At 47.1% G+C, this 25,596-nt stretch overlaps 1 protein-coding gene across 1 annotated transcript; it reads left to right on the forward strand.

The window, feature by feature from the left end:
- Positions 1-414: 414 nt before the first annotated feature.
- On the forward strand, positions 415-5,038 carry LOC144671276 (prolactin-releasing peptide receptor-like). The gene is made up of 2 exons (XM_078533086.1): positions 415-616; positions 3,910-5,038. Exon 2 carries the CDS (start codon positions 3,941-3,943, stop codon positions 5,036-5,038), a length of 1,098 nt encoding a protein of 365 aa, XP_078389212.1. The 5' UTR covers positions 415-616; positions 3,910-3,940.
- The last annotated feature ends 20,558 nt before the right edge of the window (positions 5,039-25,596 follow it).

Below are 25,596 nucleotides of genomic sequence, written 5' to 3' on the forward strand. Positions count from 1 at the left end.
CAAGAGGGGCATCGGGCAACAGGAGCGAGAGGGACATCAGGAACAGGAGTGAGAGAGGCATCAGGAACAGGAGCAAGAAGGGCAACAGGAGTGAGAGGGACATCGGGAACAGGAGTGAGAGGGACATCGGGAACAGGAGTGAGAGGGGCATCGGGAACAGGAGCGAGAGGGGCATTGGGCAACAGGAGTGAAAGGGACATCGGGAACAGGAGTGAGAGGGACATCGGGAACAGGAGTGAAAGGGACATCAGGAACAGGAGTGAGAGGGACATCGGGAACAGGAGTGAAAGGGACATCGGGAACAGGAGTGAGGGGGCATCGGGAACAGGAGCAAGAGGGGCATTGGGATCAGGAGTGAAAGGGGCATCTGGAGCAAGTGAAAGAGGGCATATGGGCAATTCGAGGAAGAGGGCATCGAGATCAGGAGTGAAAGGGGCATTGGGGTGAACAGCAAGAGGGCATTGGGAACAGGAGAGAGAAGGCATTGGGCAACAAGGTGCAAGGGGGCATTGAGACCAGGAGACCAGGAGCACCAGCACCAGGGGTGAGAGGGTCATTTGGAAGTGCCAGGGTCCCCAGAAATACCTTCAAAAAGACATTTGTAAGAGATCCAGAGGTGAGTCGCTGATCAAACAATGATTTATATTTCAGTCTAATTTGTTCCGGATACCCTGTACAGATTAAAGTCTAATTCAAAGTTAATCGGTTTGTTCTGTATGGCGAATGACTGAGATTTAGAAGGTTTTAATAGACTGGTGAAATGTTGTTCAAATGATCCTAGGTGTCGTCTAATCTAATTATTTTGGGTTGGTGGAGAGCTGCTTGTTTAAAAATACCGTGAAGAGCCACCGAATTTTTCATTAAAATTCCTATATTTACGACTCTCTGATGCTGATCATTCAGATCTCTGGCACCTGTTACTGACTAAGAACCCGGGATTCAAAATCGTTCATGTTCGATAAAAGACTTTCACAGGGAGACCTGACCATGCGACCGAACGGGGGTCACTGCGGTAACCCATTCTGTCTCTGTGTCCTCTCTCTCTGTCCTCCTCCCTCGGTCCTCTCTCCTGTCCTCTCTCTCTCTCTCTCCTGCTCCTGCTCCTTTGTCTTGGTTTTCTTTCTCTGTTCGTTCTCTCTCTCTCTATCTCTCCTACTCCTTCCTCCCTCCTTTCTATTCTCCTCTGTCTTATCCCTCTCTCTTTCTGCCCTTCACTGTCTCCTGTCCTGCTTCTCTTTCTCTCTCTCTCTGTTGCTCTTTCTCTCCCTGTGTTGCTCTCTCTCCTTTTCTTCGCTGTCTGTCCTTTTCCTCCCTCCTGCTCTCCATTTGTCCTCAGCCTGTCCTCCTGCTCTGTCCTCTCTCCTCCACATCTGCCCTTCTTCCCTCTCTATCCTATTTCTCTCTCTCTCTGCCCACTTCCCCTACTCCTGTCTATCCCTCTCTCCTGCCCTCCTCTCCGTCTCTCTCTCTCTAAACCTCCTTCTCTGCTCCCTTCGATTTATTCTTTCCTCCTTACCATTCATTGTATTTTCTCTCTCGGTTCTCAATGACTTTCCTTTTTTATATTTTCCTGCTCTCTCTATTTTTTCTGATTGTTTTTGCCCCCTCCCCCTGCTGTTTGCACCTTACTCAAAATTCTCTGCTCGTTCTGCTGAAATTCGGAGTGGCGAGAGGGCAGGTTGCAATAAAAGCCGGAACAATTTGTATTCAAATCTACTTGGCCACTGCTTTCCAAACCCTGTACATGTGCTGCATATTCCACACTGGAACGAATCCACTCTAAAAGTATAAATTCCCCACGAGACTGATATTAGATCTAAAAATCAAAGTAACCAGAACCTATTCTCCAGTTACACTTTGCAGGGAGCTCTGAAACAATAAATTATGGATAACACATTGTTTTCTGTACGATAGATTGAAAAAGATTGTTTGGAATTGTATGCCAGGTACAATATACCATAATTCAAATGTTGCTGTTCTGCTCACAGTTACTGAAGTAACAATGGAATAAGACAAGATGTGCACTTTAAATTAATCAAATCTATTTTCCCCACTAATTTTCCCCTGAAAGACAGACTTACATTTATATAGATCTTTACCCAACCTGAGGACGTCCCAAAGCGTTTTGCAACCAATGAGGTACTTTCTGTTTATGAGTCACTGTTGCAATGTTGAAAGGGTGAGAAAGGACCAGGACGAGGGCGAGGAAAAGGGAGGTAGGTGGTGGGGTGGAGAGGGGAGTGGGGAGGGATAGGGGCAGGAGGATAGCGAAGGTGCGAAGGGGGGGGGAAAGGGGAAGGGGATAGGAGAGGTGGGGATAGAAGAGGTGGGAGGAAAGGGAGGGGGAGTTTGGGGGAGGTGGGAGGATAGGGAGGTGGGGATTGGGGAGGGGAGGTTGGGGAAAAGGAAGTTAGGAAGGGGGGAATCACAGAATTGTTATGGTGTAGAAGGAGGCCATTTGGCCCATCATTTCTGCACCGGCTCTCTGAGCGTTTTAACTTAGTGCCAATCTGCTGCCTTTTCCCTGTAACCCTGCACATTGTTTCTATTTAGATAATCTTCCAATGCCCTCTTGAATGCTTCAATTGAACCTGCCAGGCAGTGCATTCCAAACCAAGTACCGGAGAGGGGAAGGATAGGGGAGGGGGAAGATATGGAGGAGGAGGATAGGAGGACAGGGAGAACAGGGGACAGAGGATGTGGAGACACTTGATGGTCCCAAAGTTTCAGGCTCCCAGCCTGTCATGGCCGAGAGCTTCCCTGCAAAACAGTCTGCGAGTGTTGGACTCAGTCACATAGCCTGGCCTTTGTTGATTGATCTCAACCCCTAGGGCGTTTACCCTCCCTGGGCTAGTGAGGGAGACATTTGTGCTGTGCAGTGACCCTCTTGCTAGGAAACGTGGCTGTGTCGACAAAGGGTGAGGACAAGATTGGGCTCAACTGCGATACCTCCCGTGGTTGAACAGCTGTTGACATTCACTAGACTCACACAGTGAAGGATAGCCATCTGGACTGACTCCTTGGAGCAGTAATGCTACATGAATTAGTGCCTTCAGATAGTGACTAGAGAAGAGCAGCCAAGGTCAGAAGGAGTGAACATTTTAGCTAACATTCCAGTCATTTTAGTGGATTAGTGTTTCCAAAATTAAAATAAGATAATGGAGGTTGCAGCCACACCGACACTTGCATATGGGGCATTTATCACAGAGTAGGACAGATTTGCTTTCAACTTGAAAGAACTGAGAATGGAGATCAGTAAAATGAAGACATGCCCATGTTGTACTTTCACAGCATTCTCAATCTGCGGTACCACATGACAATGCCAGTAAATACTGAACAGGTCATGGAGGCCTAGTCGTTGGCCGCCCACCTGAACCATTAATTCTGCTTCGTCCAGAGCCCTGGGGCCAAACGCCTCTCCACAGAGACTTTGCCACAAAAATCTCAGCTGTATTTCGGTGCCGCACCAGCGGACAAGCCCTTTTTGGATCAGAACTTAACCCCATTTGCCGAGTGGACAAGAAGAAGAAAAGTCGAGTGCAGAGCACTGGCCCAATATCACTAAAAAAACACAGATGATCTGGTCATTATCCCATTGGTTTGTGTGTGTGTGTGGGAGCATGTGTGTGTGTGGGAGCTTGCTGTGCACAAATCGGCTGCCACAATCCTACGTTACAACAGTGGCTACACTGCGAAAGTATTTTATTGGCTGTAAAGTGCTTCTGAGACGGTGAAAGTCCTAGATAGCTGCAAGTCTCAGTGGGTACCCACACCATCCAGTGTGGCACTGAACCAACAACCCACCGGGTCAACAGAGGGGGCTTAACACAGTAAAGAGGTTAAGAGGCTGCTCTTTATCGTGATGACCTGTCACCCGCTCGTTGATGATGTGATGTGTTTTATTAAAAGGTCAATATTGAGAGCTGATGAGGAGGAAAATATGGAAAACGAAACCATGGACAACAGTAGTTCCTTCAATGGCAGCTCTCTCATGAACTTTGCTGGCACCATCCTGCTCCAACAGTACAAGTCCTTCTTCATCCTGCTATACTGCGCCCTGGTGGCCGTGGCCTGCGTGGGCAACATCTTCCTGGTTGGCAGCATCATCGTGGACAAGAAGCTCCACAACGCCACCAACTTCTTCATCGGCAACCTCTCAGTCACTGACCTCCTCATGTGCCTGACCTGCGTCCCCCTGACCCTGTCCTACGCCTTCGAGTTGCGCGGCTGGCTCTTCGGGAGGTTCATGTGCCATTTTGTCTCGCTCATGCAGTCCGCCATGGTCTACGTCTCCGTCCTCTCGCTGACGGCCATCGCGGTGGACCGCTACATCGTGGTGGCCTACCCCATCCGGCAGAGGGTGACGCTGGGCTGCTGCGGCCTCATCGTTGGGGGAATCTGGGCCCTCTCGCTGGCCCTGGCGAGCCCGGCTTCCATCTACATCACCTACGTGGAGCTCAAGGTGACCGGCAATGACATGAACATCTGCGAGGAGTTCTGGAGAGGCATGGAGAAAGAGAGGCTGGCTTACTCCTGCATTGTGATCCTGGTGTCCTACATGATCCCGCTCTCCGCCGTCACCATCTCCTACTGCGCCATCACCATCCACCTCAGGAGGAGGAACGTGCCGGGGGCCGTGGAGGAAAATCAGGTCCGGTGGAACAAGAAGAAGTGGAAGACGTTCTTCCTCCTGGTTGTCTCGGTGGTGACCTTCGCCATCTGCTGGATGCCCCTCCAGATCCTGAACCTGCTCCGAGACCTGGACGTCGACTTCCTGATCATCGACACCAGGTACATTAACGTGGTGCAGGTCTCTTGCCACTGGGTGGCCATGAGCTCCTCCTGTTACAACCCCTTCATCTACGCCTCACTGCACCACAAGTTCCGCCTCCAGCTCCGGGGCTACTTCCGCCGGTGGAAGAGGTCAAGCAGTTTCCCCTCGGCCCGGTTGTCGCCCTTCCACACCAGCATCAGCCTGGTGTCCGAGGTCCCAAAGGCTGGGACTGACAACAGCTCCGACGTGGTCAACGCGCTGTGAGCTCCGATTGTCCCACTCACACCGTCGGGAGTTCCACAGGGGTTTTCAGTACTGTCCTCCACTCTGGTCACTGTCGTGGCTTCTTTCAATTCTCATTGCCCATTCTTTCTCCATCAACCACCACCTCACCCCCACCCCCCTTCCTGATGGCACCAGCAGCCGTCTCCCACCTCAACCCAAAGTGGGTCCTCCGTCATACGTGTGTCTAAACAATGAGTGGCAGCGGGCCATTAGAACATGGCGGGCATCAGAAGTGCTCCCAATTGTGACTGTAACTAGACTCCAGGCACTGGCGAGTGAGCAGGACAGGGAATCCTGATATTTCGTACCCTTCTTAGGGGCGCCAAGGGTTAAAGTGCCCAGCTAAATACTGCCCCAGCTGAAATCAGGTTAAACCTGATTGAATCTGGGCCCATGTTTAAAGGAGCAACGCAGAGTTGCCAAAGTGCCACCTGTCAGGAATCAGCACTGTGACTGTCCCTTTAAGAGCGCCACTGACCTAATAACAGGACAAGTGGTCCAATTAAACCAAAGGGGTTCAAAGTAAGGCGACTGAACCAAAGCACCCTCACCAACCATTGCCTGATATCAGTGTCTTTAAGACACTCTATATACCCGGCAATGCCCACTGGTTGCGGGAAGCTTTAACTGTGCCAGTGAACACTGTTTGCTCCCTCTCCAAGGCCACCCGAGCATGGACAATACCATAGAAGGGGGCAGACACCCAGGGCGACTACACCTATAGGTGCTGCCCATCCCAGCCAGTTGAAGACCCACGAGGAGGTCCACTGACCTAACCACACCCCCTCAACCATGCCCCCCCACCCTACCGGGCGGCCAAAGATCACGGAGGCAGGGCTGAAGTGCAGCCATTAGGTGAGGAGCAGCCTCCTCAGCTCGGAGCCAGGACCCAACTGCGTGACTCAGGACCATTCCACAGGGTGCAGTTACTCACCAAGCCACAAGAGGGAGCTCTCCAGCTTCAATTGTGGGCTGGCAAAACTAGTCCAAATGTCACATTGGCCTCAACAGCAACCAAACATCACCAAGGGCATTCCTCTGGTTGATGCTGGTGGAGGGGGGAGCAGTGGAACTGGGATGGAGTCCATATCCACAGATCCCTGAAGGTACCTGGATAGGTTGGTAAGGTAGTTAAGACAACATAGAGGATGTTGTCCTTTATTAGTTTAAGCACACAGTATAAGGGTAGAGAGGTTACACTATAACTGTATAAAACATTAGTTAGATCACAAAGTACTGTGTACAGTGCTGGTCACCGCTTTACAAGAAGGGTACGATCGTACTAGAGAGGGGTACGAAGAAGATTTACAAGGATGTTGCCAGGACTGGGGGATTTTAACAATGAGGAAAGACTGGATAGGCTAGGATTGTTTTCTTAGGCATGGAGGAGGCTGAGGGGGGAATTAATTGAGATGTATAAAATTATGAGGAGCCTGGATAGGGTGGACAGGAAGAACCTATTCCCTTAGCTGAGAGGTCAATCACCAAATCAAAGAGATTTAAATGAATTGGTAGAAGGGTTAGAGGGGAGTTAAGGAGTTTTTTTTCACCCAGAGGGTGGTAGGGATTTGGAACTCACTGCCTACAGGCAGAAATCCCTTGTTACATTTAAAAAACACTCAGATAAGCACTTGAGGTGCCATAACCTACAGGGCTATGGACCAAGAGCTGGAAACTGGGATTAGACTGGATAGTTCTTCCTTAGCTGGCAGAGGTACGATGGGCTGGATGGCCTCCTTCTGTGCGATAAGTGTTCCTGTGTTACTGGGCTAGGTATCCAGAGTGCGGTGTGATCAAGGGAGACGGTGATGTAGCAGTAATATCTCTGGACTGGTAATCCAGAAGTTCGGTCGAATGCTCTGGCGACAACACGGGGATGTGGAATTGAAATCTACTTGACCATGAAACTATCATCAATTGTCGTAAAAACCCATCTGATTCACTAATGCCCTTGAGGGAAGGAAATCTGCCATCCTTACCTGGTCTGGCCTACGTGTGACTGCAGACCCACAGGAATGTGGTTGACTCTTAGCTGCCCTCTGAAATGGACTAGCAAGACACTCAGTTCAAGGGCAATTAGGGATGGACAACAAATGCCGGCCTTGCCAGTGACGCCCACATCCCATGAAAAAATTATTTTAAAAAAAATTCTTGAAAGTATTGTGAACTGTAGGATAACGATGATAAACTTCAAGAGAACTTAGACAGGCTGGTGAAATTTAACACAGAGAAATGTAAAACCAGTAATGGTGACCATGAAACTATCATTGATTGTTGTTAAAAAAACCCATCTGGTTCACTAATCTCCCTTTGGGGAAGGAAATCTGCCGTCCTTACCTGGTCTGGCCTATATGTGACTCCAGGCCCACAGCCATGTGGTTGACCCTGAGCTGGGCTCACCGCAGGCGAGGACAGGCAATAAAGGTCAGCCTTGTCCATGTTGTGAGAATTAAGAAATAATGTGGTGTTACTAAGAGGTCTGGGAAGAATATTTCGGAAAGAGAGAGCAATGGGTCTGATGGCCTTGTTGTCGATGCAGGGCCTAAACCCTCCACCAGATAGGGTTGCCAACTGATTAAATGCATTCCTAGAGGTTTCATCACATGACTCGCCCCCACACTCCAGCCATTAGTCGGCCAACACATCCACCCTTGTGATGTACGGCCTTCCTACACGAGTTGGAAAGCAAAAAGACTCATGACCCATTTGGATGATGCTTGACTGTCAGCCAGCCTTTTTTTTTATATCCTATTTTCAATATTTTTATATCTGGTAAAGAGAAATGTTCATAGAAAATGACAAAAAAAAAGCAATCTTTTTTAATGTCTCGATGATTTTTCTCCAGGGTGGCCCACAGCAGTGTCCTGGAGTTTGATCTTCAATTCCTGGAGACTCCAGGCCAATCCTGGAGGGGTTGGCAACCCTACCACCAGAGTTAGAAGGACAGACATTGCGAGGTCTGGAGGTATGATCAGGAAAGGACAGGCCATGGAGGAATTTGTCAGCAATGTTGATTAAATGTAGTTGATATTAGCCGGTTTTAATCCCGATACATCTCAATACATGTTGGCTGTTAGGCCCTGTCAAGAATTGAACCCTCTTAATCCATTTTCTGGTGAACGGGGATGAAGCTGCCCCCGAGGGCCAATAACACATTATCTACTGGGCTTTCATTAGTAATGTTCGGATCAAACCCCTCCAACTTTTAACTGAGACAAAAATAAATGAGTCTCCTTGGAGAGAAGAAGGCTAAGAGGAGATTTGATAGAGGTGTTCAAAATCATGAGGAGGCTGGACAGGGCAGATAGGGAGAAGCTGCTCCGGCTCGTAAAAGGATAAGGAAAGAGAGGGCACAGATTTAGAGTGGTTTGCAAAAGAAGCAAATGTGACGTGAGAAAAAGCTTTTTCACACAACGAGCGGTTCGGGTCTGGAATGCGCTGCCTGGAAGTGTGGTGGAGGCAGGTTCAATTGAGGCATTCAAGAGGGCATTGGATGATAATTTGAATAGAAACAATGTACATGGTTACGGGGAAAAGGCAGGGCAGTGGCACTAGGTCATGATGCTCATTTGGAGAGCCAGTGCAGACACGATGGGCCGAATGGCCTCCTTCTGTGCCGTTAAAATTCTGTGATTCTGTGAAATGCGTTAACATCAACTGAATGAGTTAGCGCTAATCTCTTTGGTTGTCCAATTTTACAGTACGATGCTTAACCCTGCAGCCAAAGCGCTGATTATAATTCAGAGGAGGTGCTGCATGAAGCTTTGCCCAGTCTGAGAGTTGACTTCCAGTTCTGATCATTAACACACGTACGAATGTACGAATTAGGAGCAGGAGTAGGCCACTCGGCCCCTCAAGCCTGCTCCCCCATTCAATAAGATTGTGGCTGATCTGATTTTAACCTCATATTCCTGCCTACTCCTGATAACCTTTCACCCCCTTGCTTATCAAGGATCTATCTACCTCTGCCTTACAGATATTCAAGCGCTCTGCCTCAACCACCTTTTGAGGAAGAGAATTCCAAAATCTCACAACTCTCAGAGAAAAAAAAATGTCTTCATCTCTGTCCTAAATGGGTGACCCCTTATTTTGAAACAGTGACACTGAGTTCTGGAAGCTCATTCAGGTGCAGAGACTGGGGCCAAAGCAGGAAAGAAACACAAGGATGTTCCCCAGTATCAGGGAACTTTTCAACCTTCACTGAAGGGTCCAAGAGAGAGAGATCCAAAATTGTTAAGGTTGCAGAAAACGTTAACCCAGAAAATCACACCCACATCCCGTAAATGAATAAAAACAAATCACTTTAAATTAATTATTTTTATTATTCCTTCACGAATGTGGGCATCGCTGGCTAGGCCAGCATTTGTTACCCATCCCTAGTTGCCCTTGAGAAGGTGGTGGTGAGTGGTCTCTTTGAACCACTGCAATCCATCTGGTGTACACCCACCGTGCTGTTAGGGAGGGAGTTCCAGGGTTTTGACCCAGCGACAGTGAAGGAACGGCCAATATATTTCCAAGTCAGGATGGTGAGTGGCTTGGGAGGGGAACTTGCAGGTGGTGCTGCCCTTGTCCTAGGTTGGTAGAGGTTGTGAGTCTGGAAGGTCCTATAGGAGCCTTGGTGAGTTGCTGCAGTGCATCCTGTAGATGATGTAGATGGCACTGTGCGTCGGTGGGAGCGAATGTTTAAGGTGGTGGATGGGATGATGACCAAGTGGTCAATATTATTTTAAAGTAAACTTTGGGAATAGAACTAGGGGACACATGTTCAAACCCAAGGCGGTAATGTTTGTGCAAACATCAGGAAATTCTTCTTCACTCAAAGAACGAATGACATTTCGGAAATACCTTCCAGTAGAAAGTGGGGGGTATAAAGCCTGGAATCGTTTAAGAAACAGTCAGCCATTACAATTAGGACATTAGGAGCTCTGCAGAAGGGTGAATTAATATGGACTGATGTGAACTTTCTCGTTCATAATCACTTATGTGTCAGCCTTAACTCAGTAAGTAACATTCACTTCTGAGTCAGAAGGTCATGGGTTCAAGTCCCACTTTGGTCCAGGCTGACACTCCAATGTAGCACTGAGGAAGTGCTACACTGTCAGAGGTGCCAACTTTCAGATGAGATGTTAAACCGAGGCATTGGTGTTAAACAGATGTTAAATTGAAGGGCATTAGTTAAACTGAAGCCTTCTCCAGTGGACACAGAGGAACCTGTGGCTACGATTTGAAGGAGAGCTGGAGTGTTGTCCCTGGGGTCCAGGCTAATTGATAGCCCTCCCTCCATCAGCATCACTGAAGTAATTGTCTGGCTGTCTTTGGGAGCTTGCTATGCACAAACTGACTGTTGTGTTTCCTACATTGCAGAAGTATGGATTTCTGCTTTGGAATGTCCTGAAGTTGAGAAAGGTGGCTATATAAATGCAAGTCTTTTTTTTTTCTTTAATGGGTTGTAGTTGTTGCCGGCAAGGCCAGCATTTGTTTCCCATCCCTAATTGCCCTTGAACTGGCTAGGCCATTTCAGAGGGCAGTTAAAGAGTTAACTAGGCGCATATAGGCCAGAGCAGGTAAAGATTACAGATTTCCTTCCCGAGAGAGCATTAGTGAAGCAGACGGGTTTTTACAACAATCAATGATAGCTGCATGATCATCATTACTGAGACTAGCTTTTTATTCCAGGTTTTAATCGAGCTGCCATGTTGGGACTTGAACACACATTCCCAGAACGCAAATGTTCCCAGAGCATTAGCTGGGAATGCTAGTGCAGTGACATTACCACTACATCACCACATCTCCCCTTGGGGAGTGTAGAAACAATACCATTTATTTTAAGTTCAGTGCAGAGCGAGGTTGTGGTTGGTGCTGTGACGTTCTGATGCTTATGAAAACTCTTGGGAAACAAAACTAATAATGTATCCTCATCCCGAGGGGACTCCGTACATCGCTCCGTGGAATGCTTCACCGTAAGTGGCAACTGGGGCAGAGGCATCCACAGGATTCAAAGGGGGGGTTTTGCAAAATAAGGAAACGCCTGCATTTCTATGGCACCCGTCACGACCTCAGGATGTCGCAAAACACCTTACAGCCAACTAAGTGATTTGGAAGCGGAGTCACAGTCGTAACGTAGGAAATCCGTGGGGCACAATTTGCACACAGCAAGATCCCACAGACAACAATGTGACCATGGCCTGTGGGACTCTTTCCTGGTAAATACTTGAGCGGAATATTGGCCCAGGCGCCAGGGAAAGTTTGACAGCTAAATGTCTCATGTGAAGCACGTGGGGTTGGCGGTCCAGTGGTCATGTTGCTGGGCTTAGTAAGCCAGAGGCTAATGTTGTGTAGGACATGAGTTCAAACTCCTCTACCACCACCTCAGATTAAAAAATCTGGAATATAAACTAGTCTCAGTGATGGTGACTGTGATCAGTAATTATTGTAAGAAAAACCCATCTGGTTCGCTAATGTCCTTCTGGAGAGGAAATCTGCCGTCCTTCCTTGTTCTGGCCTCCATGTGTCTCCAGACCCACAGCAATGTAGTTAACTCTTTAATTGCCCCCTGAAATGACCTAGCAAGCTACTCAGTTCAAGGGCAATTAGGGATGGGCAACAAATGCTGACCTTGCCAGCGATGCCCACACCCCACAAAAATTTTTTTTTAAGTATAACACATTATACCCTCAGTACTGGGTTGAAATGTCCAATTAAATTATGAGCTCAAACTCTAAAGTGTTTGTAAAGGAAAAATGTAAAAAAAAAATCCGGTTGGTGGGGGAGTACAGGGAAAGGCTGGAGGAATGGGATTGGGCGGCTCCAGTTAATAAGCTAGCACAGGCTTGATGGGCTGAATTGTCTCCTTCTCTCCTGGGATCACAATGATTTTAAGTGAATCAAGTAGGTAAAAAATTTACCACTAAGTTCGAAAGGCCTTCAGTTCTTCCCAGAACCATTTGGATTAGGTCTACAGCCTGGGACATCCATTCTGAAGCTCCTAGCATTAGCTTCCATTCTGGGCTGAGTTAGTTGGATGGGTGGACGGTGGAAGCAGATGGGCTGTTACAATTGGCCTCAGCACCGCCATGTTAGGGGAGAGGCAAATTTGAATGGGGTCCTGCTCCTGGTCACTGTCTGGGGAGCCCCCTTCCCATCCCCACCCCACTAACCCCCACCTCGGCTGTTGAGAAGAGCTCGTAGTTGGACATTGAGTCTGAACAAGATCGGACCCAGCTGTGATGCACTCCAAGGTCAAAGAGCCCACTTTAAGTTACAAGAGAGCTATGTGAAGCCGGACAAGAGTCAGCATTGTCAAGCCAGGAAGGAGAACCTTGTAGGTGAGAGAGGAGGAAACAACTGTACTGGTCAATTCTAAACTTAATGGTAAACATGTTCTGAATAATTTATTCTTCATTTTTGCATGAAGCGACTTGCTGTTTAGCCTCACTGTGCAAATATTTATTATGTAATGTGTGTCTGAATGTTTATTCTGTCCGGTGCCAAGTATTGTGCAGAGCAGGAGAGTGGTGCAAAGCAACACTTTTACTCTCTCCCACAGCTATAAATCTCAATCAGGCAAAGACCTTTTTCTGATTACCGTCAGACATTTCTGGAATGATCAACTAGAGTCTGGGATGATACGAGACTCAGGCCAGACAGCCGTCCCCCTCCTGCAAGAGGGCACATGAGAAAAAGCAGATATGTGGACCTGGGGAGCTGGGGAAGAAAGGGGTTGGGTATTTTAACAAAGGGATTAGAGAGAGTGCAGAAAAGATTCACGAGAATGGTTCCCGGGATGAGGAACTTCGGTTACAGAGATAGACTGGGAGAAGCTGTGGTTGTTCTCCTCGGAGGGAAGAAGATTAAGGGGAGATCAAAGAGGTATTCAAAATGGTGAGGGGTCTGGACAATTGGATAGGGAGAAACTCTTCCCATTGGTGGAAGGATCGAGAACTGGAGGGCACAAATTTAAGGTGATTAGCAAAAGAAGCAATGGCGACGTGAGGAAAAACTTTTCTCACGCAGCAGGTGGTTAGGGTCTGGAATGCGCTGCCTGGGAGTGCGATGGAGGCACATTCACTGATGGCTTTCAAAAGGGAATTGGATCATTAACTGAAGAGTGAAAGTGTGCAGGGCTGCGGGGGGGAAAGGCAGGGGAGGGGGGCGCTAACTGAGTACTCTTTCATAGAGCCAGCATGGACATGATGGACCGAATGACCGCCTCCTGTAGCCATTTTATGAATCGATGAGAAAGAAAGGGAATCCAGGGAGCGGTGCAAAACATGCCAGCGAGAATGGCATTAATCTCTGTGAATCAGAATGGTACTGGGTCCAATCCCTGGGCAATGTTGGGTTAAGCTTGTTTCAGGCAATGTGGTCGAATTAGTGCCCAGGATTGGATGGTGGGTGGGGGGGAGGGTGCTGCTGTAGGTGGGGGGAGGGGCCATACATCCACCAGGGATCCCACACTTGATTAACCAGTCTTGTTTAGGACAACAGGGTCAAGCTCAGCTGCAAAGCCCTCCCAGAGAGGTGGATTGTCTAGACTGGCATGTGAAAGGATGGGCACTCTCAGTTGGTTTGCCAGCAGGGCTTGGTTGGATTTTGAGGTCATCTCGTGTTTAATATCAAATTGTGTATCCTCATTTTCTCCCAGCTGTCTGGAATCATTTCAGTGTGTTATGTATTGAGTTGATGGTCTGGCTTTTGTGGCCATTAAATATAATTGTCACCTCCCCCTCCCCCTCCCCCACACCCTCCTACGCCATGTTGCCTTCAGGGATTGCTGTTTGAATAAAGACTTTTAACATGGAACCTGCTCTCCAATGTCTTATTTCTCCTGCATGCTGTGCTGTCCCATCCAGCCTTCCCAGCTCTAACAGACATCACCTGCAGAGGAGGTTGGTGGTGACTGTCAAGTGCCTGGCGTGTTAGTTTGGGTCCCTAATCCTATCCTTAACCCCTGTTGAGTTACTTGATCACGGCTCAGGGCAGAAGTTAGGGTGGGGAGTGGAGCTGGCGGGGTTGTTGGGGGGGGTGGTGGGTGCCGTGTGGAGGAGGGAGGTGTGCCACAGTTGACCTCAGCGCCCTCGAGCTCGTGAAGTGGGGGTAACCTGACCATCATCTAATGAGACCCCCCACACCCCAACCCCCACCCCCAACCCCACCCCCACCCCAGTGTCCTTCCAACTTTGATGGAAACTGCCATTTCAAAGGTCAGTTGAAATGCGATGCCCTGCATAGTTGAATAGCCCAGTGCAACTCATTGTTCTGGGACTTGCGGGTGGGGAGTAGCCCCTTGGGTGAGGTACCAGAGCTCGTTCAGCGCCACTGGAAGCCCTGAATCCACCAAGAGTTAGTGCATTTGCGGGGCCTGAGGAGACGGGGTGGGAGGGTTGGGGTGGGCGTGGGAGGTGTGGGGGCACGGGGGCGGGATTTTTGTCCCATACAGGCAGTGGCAACAAACAACAGAGGCTGCATCAGATAATTACTAAAGCAGTTAAGCTCTCAGAGCTTGACAATGGAAAGTGACTCAGATGGAGTCTACAGTGCTGCTCATTTAAACAAGACTAGAATAGCGTATTTGATTCAATAGAGGGTGGTGGCATAGTGGTAACTTTACTGGACTAGTAAGTAAAAGCCTGAAACAAAAAACAAAAATAGCGGAAAAAACTCAGCAGGTCTGACAGCATCTGCGGAGAGGGATACAATTAACATTTCGAGTCCGTATGACTCTTCAGAGTCATACGGACTCGAAATGTTAATTGTATCCCTCTCCGCAGATGCTGTCAGACCTGCTGAGCTTTTCCAGTTATTTTTGTTTTTGTTTCAGATTTCCAGCATCCGCAGTATTTTGCTTTTATCTAAGTAAAAGCCTGGACTGATGCTCTGGGTTTGTGAGTTCGAGTCCCACCATGGCTGCTGGAAATGTTTAAATTCAACCAATTAATACATCTGAAATACAGTGCTAGTTTTATTACTAGTAATCATAAAACTGTTGGGTTGTTGGAAAAACCCATCTGGTTCACTAATCTCCCTTTGGGGAAGGAAATCTGCCGTCCTTACCTGGTCTGGCCTACATGTGACTACAGACTCACAGCAATGTGGTTGACTCTTAAGTGCCCTCTGAAATGGCCTAACGAGTCACTCAGTTCAAGGGCATTTAGAGATGGGCCTTACATGCTGGCTTTGCCCATGCCCCAAGAAAAAAACATATTGCTGAAAAAAAGAGACATGTCAAAGCTTTTCACCTTGCACTCATCAGGACACTTCACAAGAATACCAATATAAGGGGAAAACAACAATTTATACTGAATGTAAAGAGAGTTCTCAATGGTTGGCAAGTGGACTCTGATTGGTAGAGGCGTTGCCATGGAGAATGCACCACTGATGGTGACTGACAGTTAACTGCCCAGCATCGTTTGGAATTTAAACGATGGGATTTTGGAAGGGTTTGACAGGCTAAATGTAGGGAAGATGTTTTCACTTGTGGGGGAGACCAAAATTAGGGTTCATAAACACAAGATAGTCACTTATAAATCCAACTGGGAATTCAGGATAAATTTCTTTTCCAAGAGAGTGGTGAGAATGTGGAATGCACTGCCACAGAGAGTGTCAGATTCGGTTAAGGGGAAGCTAGATAAACACGAGGGGGAAAGGAGGAATGGAAGGATATCTTGATAGGGTGAGATGATGAAGGGTGGGAGGAGGCTCATGCGGAGCATAAACACCAGCACGGACCAATTGGGCTGAATGGCCTGTTTCTGTGCTGTAAATCTCGATGCTGTACAGTTAATGAATTCCGAAAGACAAAACCTTAGTGACAATATTAGCTTAAAACTACATGACTGAGTTGGGAGGGGATTTGGGCTCTGAACATTCACCTTCGAGTTTTGGGTTTGGATTGAATCTTGGCACCCTCCCGCCGCCCTCTGACCTTTCCACCAGCTTGGCTTGGCCACAAAGGCAGCCCACGGCACACGCGATCGCCCAGAATTCAGGCGCTACCTAGCCGATCCTTCCATGAGAATGACAGGCCTTTTGGCCAAATTTACTAGGCTTAACATTGTAAGCGTGTTTAAAAAGACAACGCAGAGATGTGGAAAGGTCACTCCCTCACCCGCCCCCTCCCCCAGCCAGGGAGACTTCAAGAGAAACTGCCAGGAAAATTGCTTCAAAGGTCCTCACAGTGAAACCATTTCGTGTTCAGCTCTCGTCCCCTGGGTGTCTGCTTCTCACTTGCATCCCAAGCTCTGTGATGCTGAATGCCTCTCATCTCTGATGGATTCTCTGTAGCTGTGTTGCCGTGCTGTGCCTGTGCAGACAGCAGAATGGCTCATTAACCCACTCATTCCTTTGCATTTTTATCCAACAACACACATCCCGCAAACCAGGCCTCCTCCCGCCTCTCGCCAACGCCTCATGCCCGTGACCACTCTTCACGCATGACAGCACGCAGCGGTGGCAGAGGGATGGGCTATTGAGGCATCGTACCCCAGGCATTGATGGAGGACAATCAACGCTAGGGGTTCATCTCCTTGGAGCAGATCAGGTTAGGGGGAGATTCGAAAGGAGCGTTCAAAATCATGAAGGGATTTGTTAGAGTAAATAAGGAGAAACTGTTTCCACAGGCAGAAGGGTCGGGAACTGGAGGGCACAGACATAAGAGAATTGGAAAAACAGAGGGAGAGATGAGGAGAATTTTTTTTTTCCACAGCGAGTTGTTGTGATCTGGAACGCGCTGCCTTTCAAAGGGTGGCAGAAGCAGATTCACCAGTAACTTTTAAAAAGGAATTAGATTTATAAAAAATTCACTCATGGAATGTGGGCGTCACTGGCTGGGTCAGAATTTATTGCCGATCCATAATTGCCCTTGAGAAGGTGGTGGTGAGCTGCCTTCTTGAACCGCTGCAGTCCATGTGGTGTAGGTATATCCACAGTGCTGTTAGGGAGGGAGTTCCTGGATTTTGACCCAGCAACAGTGAAGGAACGACGGTATATTTCCAAGTCAAGGTGGTGAGTGACTTGGAGGGGAAATTCCAGGTGGTGGTGTTCCCGTGTGCCTGCTGCCTTTGTCCTTCTAGATGGACACTGTTGGGGTTTGGAAGGTACGGTCCAAGGAGCCTTGGTGAGTTGCTGCAGTGCATCTTGTAGATAGTACACACTGCTACCACTGTGCGTTGGTGGTGGAGGGTGTGAATGTTTGTGGATGGGGTGCCAATCAAGCAGGTTGCTTTGTCCTGGATGGTGTCAAGCTTCTTGAGTGTTGTTGGAGCTACACTCATCCAGGCAAGTGGAGAGTATTCCATCACACTCCTGACCTGTGCCTTGGAGGTGGTGGACAGGATTTGGGGAGTCAGGAGGTGAGTTACTCACCGCAGGATTCCTTGTCTCTGACCTGATCTTGTGGCCACTGTATTTATATGGCTAGTCCAGTTCAGTTTCTGGTCAATGGTAACCCCCAGGATGTTGATAGTGGGGGATTCAGTGATGGTAATGCCATTGAATGCCATGGGGCAATGATCAGATTCTCTCTTGTTGGAGATGGTCATTGCCTGGCACTTGTGTGGTACGAACGTTACTTGCCACTTGTCAGCCCAAGCTTGGACATTGTCCAGGTCTTGCTGCATTTGGACATGGACTGCTTTGGTATCTGAGGAGTCCCGAATGGTGCTGAACATTGTGCAATCATCAACGAACATCTCCATTTCTGACCTTATGATAGAAGGGAGGCCATTAATTAAACAGTTGAAAATGGTTGGGCCTATACTTGAAAGTGAATATTCTTCAAGGCAATGAGGAAAGAGCAGTAGGAGGGGGACTACGTAATTGGATAGCTCTTTCAAAGAGCCAGCACAGTCATGTTGGGTCAAATGGCCTCTTTCTATGCTGTGAGATTCTAGCGGCTGCCAGTGGGACTGGGTGATTAATTGGCAATTTGAATATCGCAGCTTGAGTGTCGCCACCAAATAAATTTGTTTATTGTTTTAGGAAAAACAATGCTTGCGCTGGATCACGGAATCTTCCAGAAAGCGATTTGTTTTGCTCCTGTGTAAATAATTGGATTTTTGCTGTGGCTGCTAGGGTAACAGTGTGTGCTGTTCCAATCCCAGTAATGGGCAAGAGAGTGGCAAAGAGGGAAGTGCCAGGGGACAGAGGGGGAAGCAGATGGAACGCCCATCCACAACAAGGTGGAACCCTGATTCATAAACAAATGCCAGAGTTTCCACTTAAGGTCCGATAAGGAAGGAGGACGCCAGAGAGTGAGGAGGCCGATTGGAGTTTTCTGGAAATGCTTCAAATCCCACCCATTAACATTTTAAGGCGATCTGATGGCTTCTTGAGAAAAATGCACTAACCAGTGTATTACTGAGCCACACTGAGCCACTGGCTCTGGAGTGTTGGCAGTGGGTCAATGGGTAGCGTGCTTACCACTGAGTTACAAGGTTCTGGGGGCAAATCCCACTCCAGGGCTGGAGTACAAAAATCAAGGCTGACACTCCTATGCAGTACTGAGGGAGGGCTAGGCTGTTGGTGGTGGTTTCAGATGAGATGGTAAACTACCTGCTTGGATAGATGTTAGAGATCCTATGGCACAATTTCAAAGAAGAGCAGGGGAGTTCTCCCCCTGTCAATATTCCCTCCACCAACGTCACAAAGACAGATTAACTGGCCACTCGCATATTGCTGTTTGTGGGAGCTTGCTGTATACAAATTGGCTGCTGCAATTCCTACATTATAACAGCGACTATACTTCAATAAGTCCTTGAAGTGCTTTGAGACATTTGGCAGTTGTGAAACGTTCTATATAAATGCAAGCTTTTCCATACTGACCAGGGAGATCTCAGACTCCATCGCTGGCCTCTGCTGGGACAACAACTACAACTGGACTCAGTGACCCTGAAAAGAAAGATGGTGCATTTATATAGCACCTTTCGTGGTCCAAAGCATTTCATACGAACATACGAATTAGGAGCAGGAGTAGGCCACTGGACCCCTCGAGCCTGCTCCGCCATTCAAGAAGATCATGGCTGATCTGAATGTAACCTCAATCCCACATTCCTACCTACCCCTGATAACCTTTCACCCGCTTGTTAATCAAGAATCTATCTAGCTCTGCCTTAAAAATATTCAAAGTCTCTGCTTCCACCACCTTTTGAGGAAGAGAATTCCAAAGACACACAACCCTCAGAGAGAAAAAATTCTCTTCATCTCTGTCTTAAATGAGTGACCCCTTATTTTTAAACGGTGACCCCTAATTCTCGATTCTCCCACAAGAGGAAACATCCTCACCATATCCACCTTGTCAAGACCCCTCAGGATTTTAAAGGTTTCAATTAAGTCGCCTCTTACTCTTCTAAATTCCAATGGATACAAGCCAAACCTGTCCAGCCTTTCCCCATAAGACAACCCGCCCATTCCTGGTATTATCTAATAAACCTTCCCTGAACTGCTTCTAATGCATTTACATCTTTCTTTAAATATGGAGAACAGTACTGTATACAATACTCCAGATGTGGTCTCATCAATGCCCTGTACAACTGAAGCATAACCTCACTACTTTTGTAATCAATTCCCCTCACAATAAATTATAGCATTCTACTAGCTTTCCTAATTACCTGCTGCAATTGCACACTAACCTCTTGTGATTCATGCACTGGGACGCCCAGATCCCTCTGAATCTCCGAGCTCTGCAATCTCTCACCATTTAGATAATAAGCTTCTCTTTTATTCTTCCTGCCAAAATGAACGATTTCACATTTGCCCACATTATACTCTATTTGCAGGTCTTTGCCCACTCACTTAACCTATCTATGTCCCTTTGTAGCCTCCTTACATCCTCTTCACAATTTACTTTCCTACCTACCTTTGTGTCATCAGCGAATTTAGTAACCACACCATCAGTCCCTTCATCCACGTCATTTATATAAATTATAAAAAGTTGAGATCCCAGCACTGATCCCTGTGGCACACCACGCATCACATCCTGCCAACCGGAAAAAGACCCATTTATGCCAACTCTCTGCTTCCTGTTAGCTAGCCAATCTTCTACCACGTCAATATGTTACCCCTACACCATGAGCTTTTATTTTCTGCAATAACCTTTGATGTGGCACTTAATCAAATGCCTTCTGGAAATCTAAGTATTGTACATCCACTGGTTTCCCTTTATCCATAGCACATGTGACTCCTTCAAATAACTCCAATAAATTGGTTAAACATGGTTTCCCTTTTACAAAACCATGTTGACTCTGCCTAATTGCCTTGAAATTTTCTAAGTGTCCTGCTATAACATTTTTAACAATTGCTTCTAACATTTTCCCTATGACAGATGTTAGGCTAAACTGGCCTATAGTTTCCTGCTTTCTGTCTCCCTCCCTTTTTGAATAAAGGAGTTATATTTGCTATTTTCCATTCTAAGGGAACCTTCCCCAAATCTAGGGAATTTTGTAAAATTAAAACCATATCAACTATCTCACTCGGTACTTTTTTCAAGGCCTTAGGGTGAAGACCATCCGGACCTGGGGATTTGTCAGCCCGGAGCCCCAACAATCTGCTCAATGCCACTTCCCTGGTGATAGTAATTGTCCCGAGTTCCTCCCTCCCTTCCATTTCATGATTTACAGCTACTTCCAGGATGTTATTTGTGTCCTCTATAGTGAAGACTGAAGCAAAATACCTGTTTAATTCATCTGTCATCTCATATTTTCCATTATCAATTCCCCAGATGCACTTTCTACAGGACCAGCACTCACTTTGTTAACTCTTTTCTTATTTAAATATCTATAGAAACTCTTACTGCCTGCCTTTATATTACTAACTAGCTTTCTCTCATACTCTAATTTTTCCCTCCTTACTAATCTTTTTGTCATTCTTTGCTGTTCTTTATATTGTTTCCAATCTTCTGACCTGCCAACGTCTTTGCGTAATTATATGCTTTTTCTTTAGGTTTGAGACTGTCTTTAACTTTTTTAGTTAACCACAGATGGTGGTTGGAATTTTTATTTCTCATTGAAATGTATATATTCTGTGTATTCAAATATCCCTTTAAATGTCTGCCACTGAACTTCTATTGACCTATCCCTTAACCTCATTTGTCAGTTCACTTTAGCTAGCTTTCATGCCCTCAAAATTGCCCTTATTTAAGTTTAAAATACTAGCCTGGGGCACACTGGTTCCTCCTTCAAAATGAATGTAAAATTCAATCATATCATGATTGCTGCTACCTAGGGGTGCCTTCACTAGGAGGTTATCAATCAATCCTATCTCGTTGCTCAATACCAGGTCTAGTGTAGCCTGCTGTCTGCTTGGCTCCAGAACGTGTTGTTCTAAGAAACTATCCCAAAAACATTCTATGAACTCCTCATCTACGCTACCTTTGCCCATCTGATTTTTCCAGTCTATATGTAGATTAAAATCCCCCATGATTATTGCTGTACCTTTCCTGGCAAGTTCCCATTATCTCTTCTGTTATTCTCTGTCCTACTGTGTAGTTACAATTACGGGGCCTGTACACCACTCCCACAAGTCACTTCTTGCCTTTATCATTCCTCATCTCAACCCAAACCACTGCTCCTGGTTTTCTGAACTTAGGTCATCCCCCTCTAATGTACTAATACCAGCATTAATTAACAGAGCCACCCCTCCACCTTTTTCTAACTTCCTGTCCTTCCTAAATGTCACGTAATATCCAATATTCAAGTCCCAATCTATGTCATCCTGTAGCCATGTCTCCGTAATGGCTATCAGATCATATTTATTTCTATTTGCACTATCAGTTCATCTGTTTTGTTTTGAATGCTACGTGCATTTATATACAGAGCCTTTAGTATTGTCCTTTTATTATTTTTGTAGTGTCTAGCCTTATCTGCTGATTTACTCTTTGATTTGTATGCTCTGTCCCTTCCTGTCACTGTCTGTTTATCATTTTCCATATTAATACCTGTCTCTCTTGCCTTGTCGCTACTCTTTGCTTTACCACATCTTTCCAAATTTGATCCCTTGCCCCCATTATTCAAACCCTATCTATTTCCCTAGTTATGCAGCTCTTGAGGGCACCAGCCCCAGTACGGTTCAGGTATAGACCGTCCCAACAGTACAGACCCCACTTTCCCCAATGCTGGTGCCAGTGCCCCACAAACCGGAACCCGCTTCTCCCACACCAGCCTTTGAGCCGCGCATTCATTTCTCTAATCTATTTGTCCTATGCCAATTTGCACGTGGCTCAAGTAATAATCCAGAAATTATTACCTTTGAGGTTCTGCTCCTTAATTTGGTGCCTAGCTCCTCATACTGACTGTGCAGAGCCTCCTTCCTCATCCTGCCTATGTTGTTGGTACCAACGTGGACCATGACCACTGGATCCTTCCCCTCCCACTGCAAGTTCCTCTCCAGCCCTGAGCAGACGTCCCGAACCCTAGCACCGGGCAGGCAACAAAGCCACCTGGACTCTCGCTCTTTGCTACAGAGAACAGTGTCAATCCCCCTTATTATACTGTCCCCTACTATCACTACATTCCTTTTTGTTCCCCTCACTTGGATGGCTTCCTGTACCAAGTTGCCATGGTCAGTCTGCTTATCCACCCTGCAGCCCCCACTCTCATCCAAACAAGCTGAGAGAACCTCAAACCTATTGGGCAATTGCAGAGGCTGACACTCCTGCACTCCTGCCCTCTGGGTCCTCTTACCTGCTGCGCTCCCAGTCATGCCCTCCTGTCCCTGGCCACTGACCAAAGCAGAAGACCCTATCCAAAGCGGTGTGACTGCTTCTTGGTATGAAGCATCCAGGTAACTTTCCCCCTTCCCTGATGAGTCACAGTGTCTGCAGCTCAGCCTCCAGCTCAATGACTCTGAGCCAAAGTTCCTTAAGCCTCAAGCACTCCCGGCAAACGTGTTTTCCCTGGATTACATCGCCTGTCCCGTTAATGTGTTTTAAATAATTATATTAATCACTTAATTATGTTGCTTTCTTATATATTTTATTATTTTTACTGCCAAATTTAGTACTGTTTTAAACCTTAGGGATAGAATAAAACTTACCCACTTACCAGATACTCACCAAACAGTTTGCTCCCTTCCCTTTAGTCGAGCAAGAACCAATTTCAATGGGATGAGAAAGATGGAAAGAGGAAATTAACAACTCCTTCTCCACCGCGCCCCCCACCCTCACCAAACTCCCCTGTCACCAAACTCCAAGTCTTCACCCAGTTCATCAGCTGCACAATGAAGTAATTTTGGAAGCTGTGATGTAGCGAATATGGCAGCCATTTTGTGCACAGCAAGCCCCCACAAGCAGCAATGTGATAATGAGCAGATTATCTGTATTTTTGCAATGTTGATAAATATTGGCTAAGACACAGGGAAGAACTCCCCTGCTTTTCCTTGAAACAGTGCCACTGGATCTTTTACATCCGCTTGACTGAGTAGGCAGGACCTGGTTTAATGTCGCATCCCAAAGATGGCGCCTCTGACAGTGCAGCACTCCCTCTGTACTGCCTCGTTTCAGCCTAGCTTATGCACTCAGGTCTCTGGAGTGGGATTGCAACCTTCCAGCTCAGGGGTGGGAGTGCAGCCCTCTGAACTACCCCCTCTGCCAACTCACTGGATCTCAGTTGCAGGAGAGGGTGCAATCCAGGCGGATTAAAATATTGTTTGGATCAAAGATGGAGGGATCAGCCAGGATTCTGCTGATCGCGATCCCCATGACCCCTGCTTGGAAAGTGCGTATGCTTGGATGTGGAGGCAGGGGAGGGGTCAGGCTTAGCTGTGAAGCTCCCCAGGGTTGATCAGTCCACCAATACTCACTTCCACTTGCCCGTAACCACTCGAGTGGCACAAGGTAACACCACCTGTGCGATCAAGGAGATGAGCTGGCAGTGGGAAAGGAAAAACGTTTTCTTTCTTTGTTATGTCTGCAGGCTTCTTTAATTAGTGTCAAGTTAGCGATGCAGAAACATTTCGCCTGCCCCATGATAACCACAAACCCCCTGTAAATTAGACAACTTGCCTTTTCTTAGAAACAATGTAAATATTTGTCATATCTTTCTGTAAATAGCCCATAACTCATGTGCATTTATGTATATGTTCGGAGACTTAAAACAAACTAAACTTGGTGGCTGTAAGTGTGGTTTGAACAAACATCTCGAGTGACGTGAGTCAGCCACTTGGCCCCTGTGGATCTTACAAAGCTGGTGTCTCGTTTCCCCTATCACTCTCTGTGCTGGCTGACTTATATTGGCTCCTGGTCCGGCAACGCTACAGTTTTCAAATTCTCACCCTTCTTTTCAAATCACCTCACCCTCTCCCCGTCTCCGTAACCTCCTCCAGCCCCACAACCTTCCGAGATCCCTGCGTTGCTCCAATTCTGGCCTCTTGAGTATCCCCGATTTTAATCACTCCATCATTGGCAGCTCAGCTATCTGAGCCCTAGGTTGTGAAATTCACTTCCTTACCCTCTCCTCCTTTAAGACACTCCGCAACACCTACCGCAGATCGCAGCAAATAAGTTGACCCATCCTATAAGATGACCCCATCTTTTCAGCACCAAAAATCAGGGCTTTTGCATGTACTCGATGCATGTGTCAAGCCTCTTTTCATCCAAGAAGTGCATGTTTTATTTAGCCTTATCCTGTAACTTGGTGCATGGGATCCAGCAGGCGATACAGGCTGTGCTGTGACGAAGATGCACGGAAGTTTAAGTCAGACCCACACAGAGCTGAGCATGCACGGCATGGCAAGTGACGAACCAAAATAAGTCCTCCAGCAAAAAGAATGAAGTACAGAGCCGCTTTCAAGCTAAAAGCCGTAACATTTGCTAACGCGTCAAATAACTGCTGCGGTGAGGGGATTCGGTTTCGGTGAAAAGCTGGTGTGTGACTGGAAGAAGGAATTTGTCCTGAAGATGATGGCCAAGGCCAAATGCGCCACGAGAACAGGGGCCGGCCCCACTCTCCTGATCTCAAGAAGCACGTGTCAGAATAGCTCCTCAAAAATCGTCAGCATCGTTGCACCATCACCAGAAATGCAAACATACACGCTTAAATTGGCCGAGTCAAACAAAGAGTTCAGAGCAGCAGCTGGTTGGCGTAGATGCTTTATGGAATGACAATCTCTAGTGTTGCGGCAGAAGTCCATCAAGCAACTACCAAGAGGACTTGACACCAAAGTTAGCAGTTTCCAGCAATTCATCAACAGACAGCAGCAAGGCCACATGTATCTATTATGTCTGTTTGTTCTTTCATGGGATGTGAGCATCACTGGCAAGGCCAGCATTTGTTGCCCATCTTTAATTGCCCTTGAAATGTGCAGCTTGCTCAGCATTTCAGGGGGCAGCTAAGAGTCAACCACATTGCTGTGGGTCTGGAGTCACATGTAGGCCAGGCCGGGTAAGAATGGCAGATTTCCTTCCCTAAAGGGCATTGGTGAACCAGATGCGTTTTTACAACAATCAGTGATAGTTTCAATTCTAGTTTTATTAACCAAATTCAAGTTCTACCAGCTATCATGTGGGATTTGAACCCATGCCCTGCTACGCCCCCATTACCAATATG

This window comes from Cetorhinus maximus, chromosome 32 (genome assembly GCF_964194155.1).
Source record: "Cetorhinus maximus chromosome 32, sCetMax3.hap1.1, whole genome shotgun sequence".
NCBI lineage: Eukaryota > Metazoa > Chordata > Chondrichthyes > Lamniformes > Cetorhinidae > Cetorhinus > Cetorhinus maximus.

Bases quoted from the DNA above. Each gene is read 5' to 3' on its own strand.
- LOC144671276 (XM_078533086.1), top strand. From the start codon at position 3,941: ATGGAAAACGAAACCATGGACAACAGTAGTTCCTTCAATGGCAGCTCT.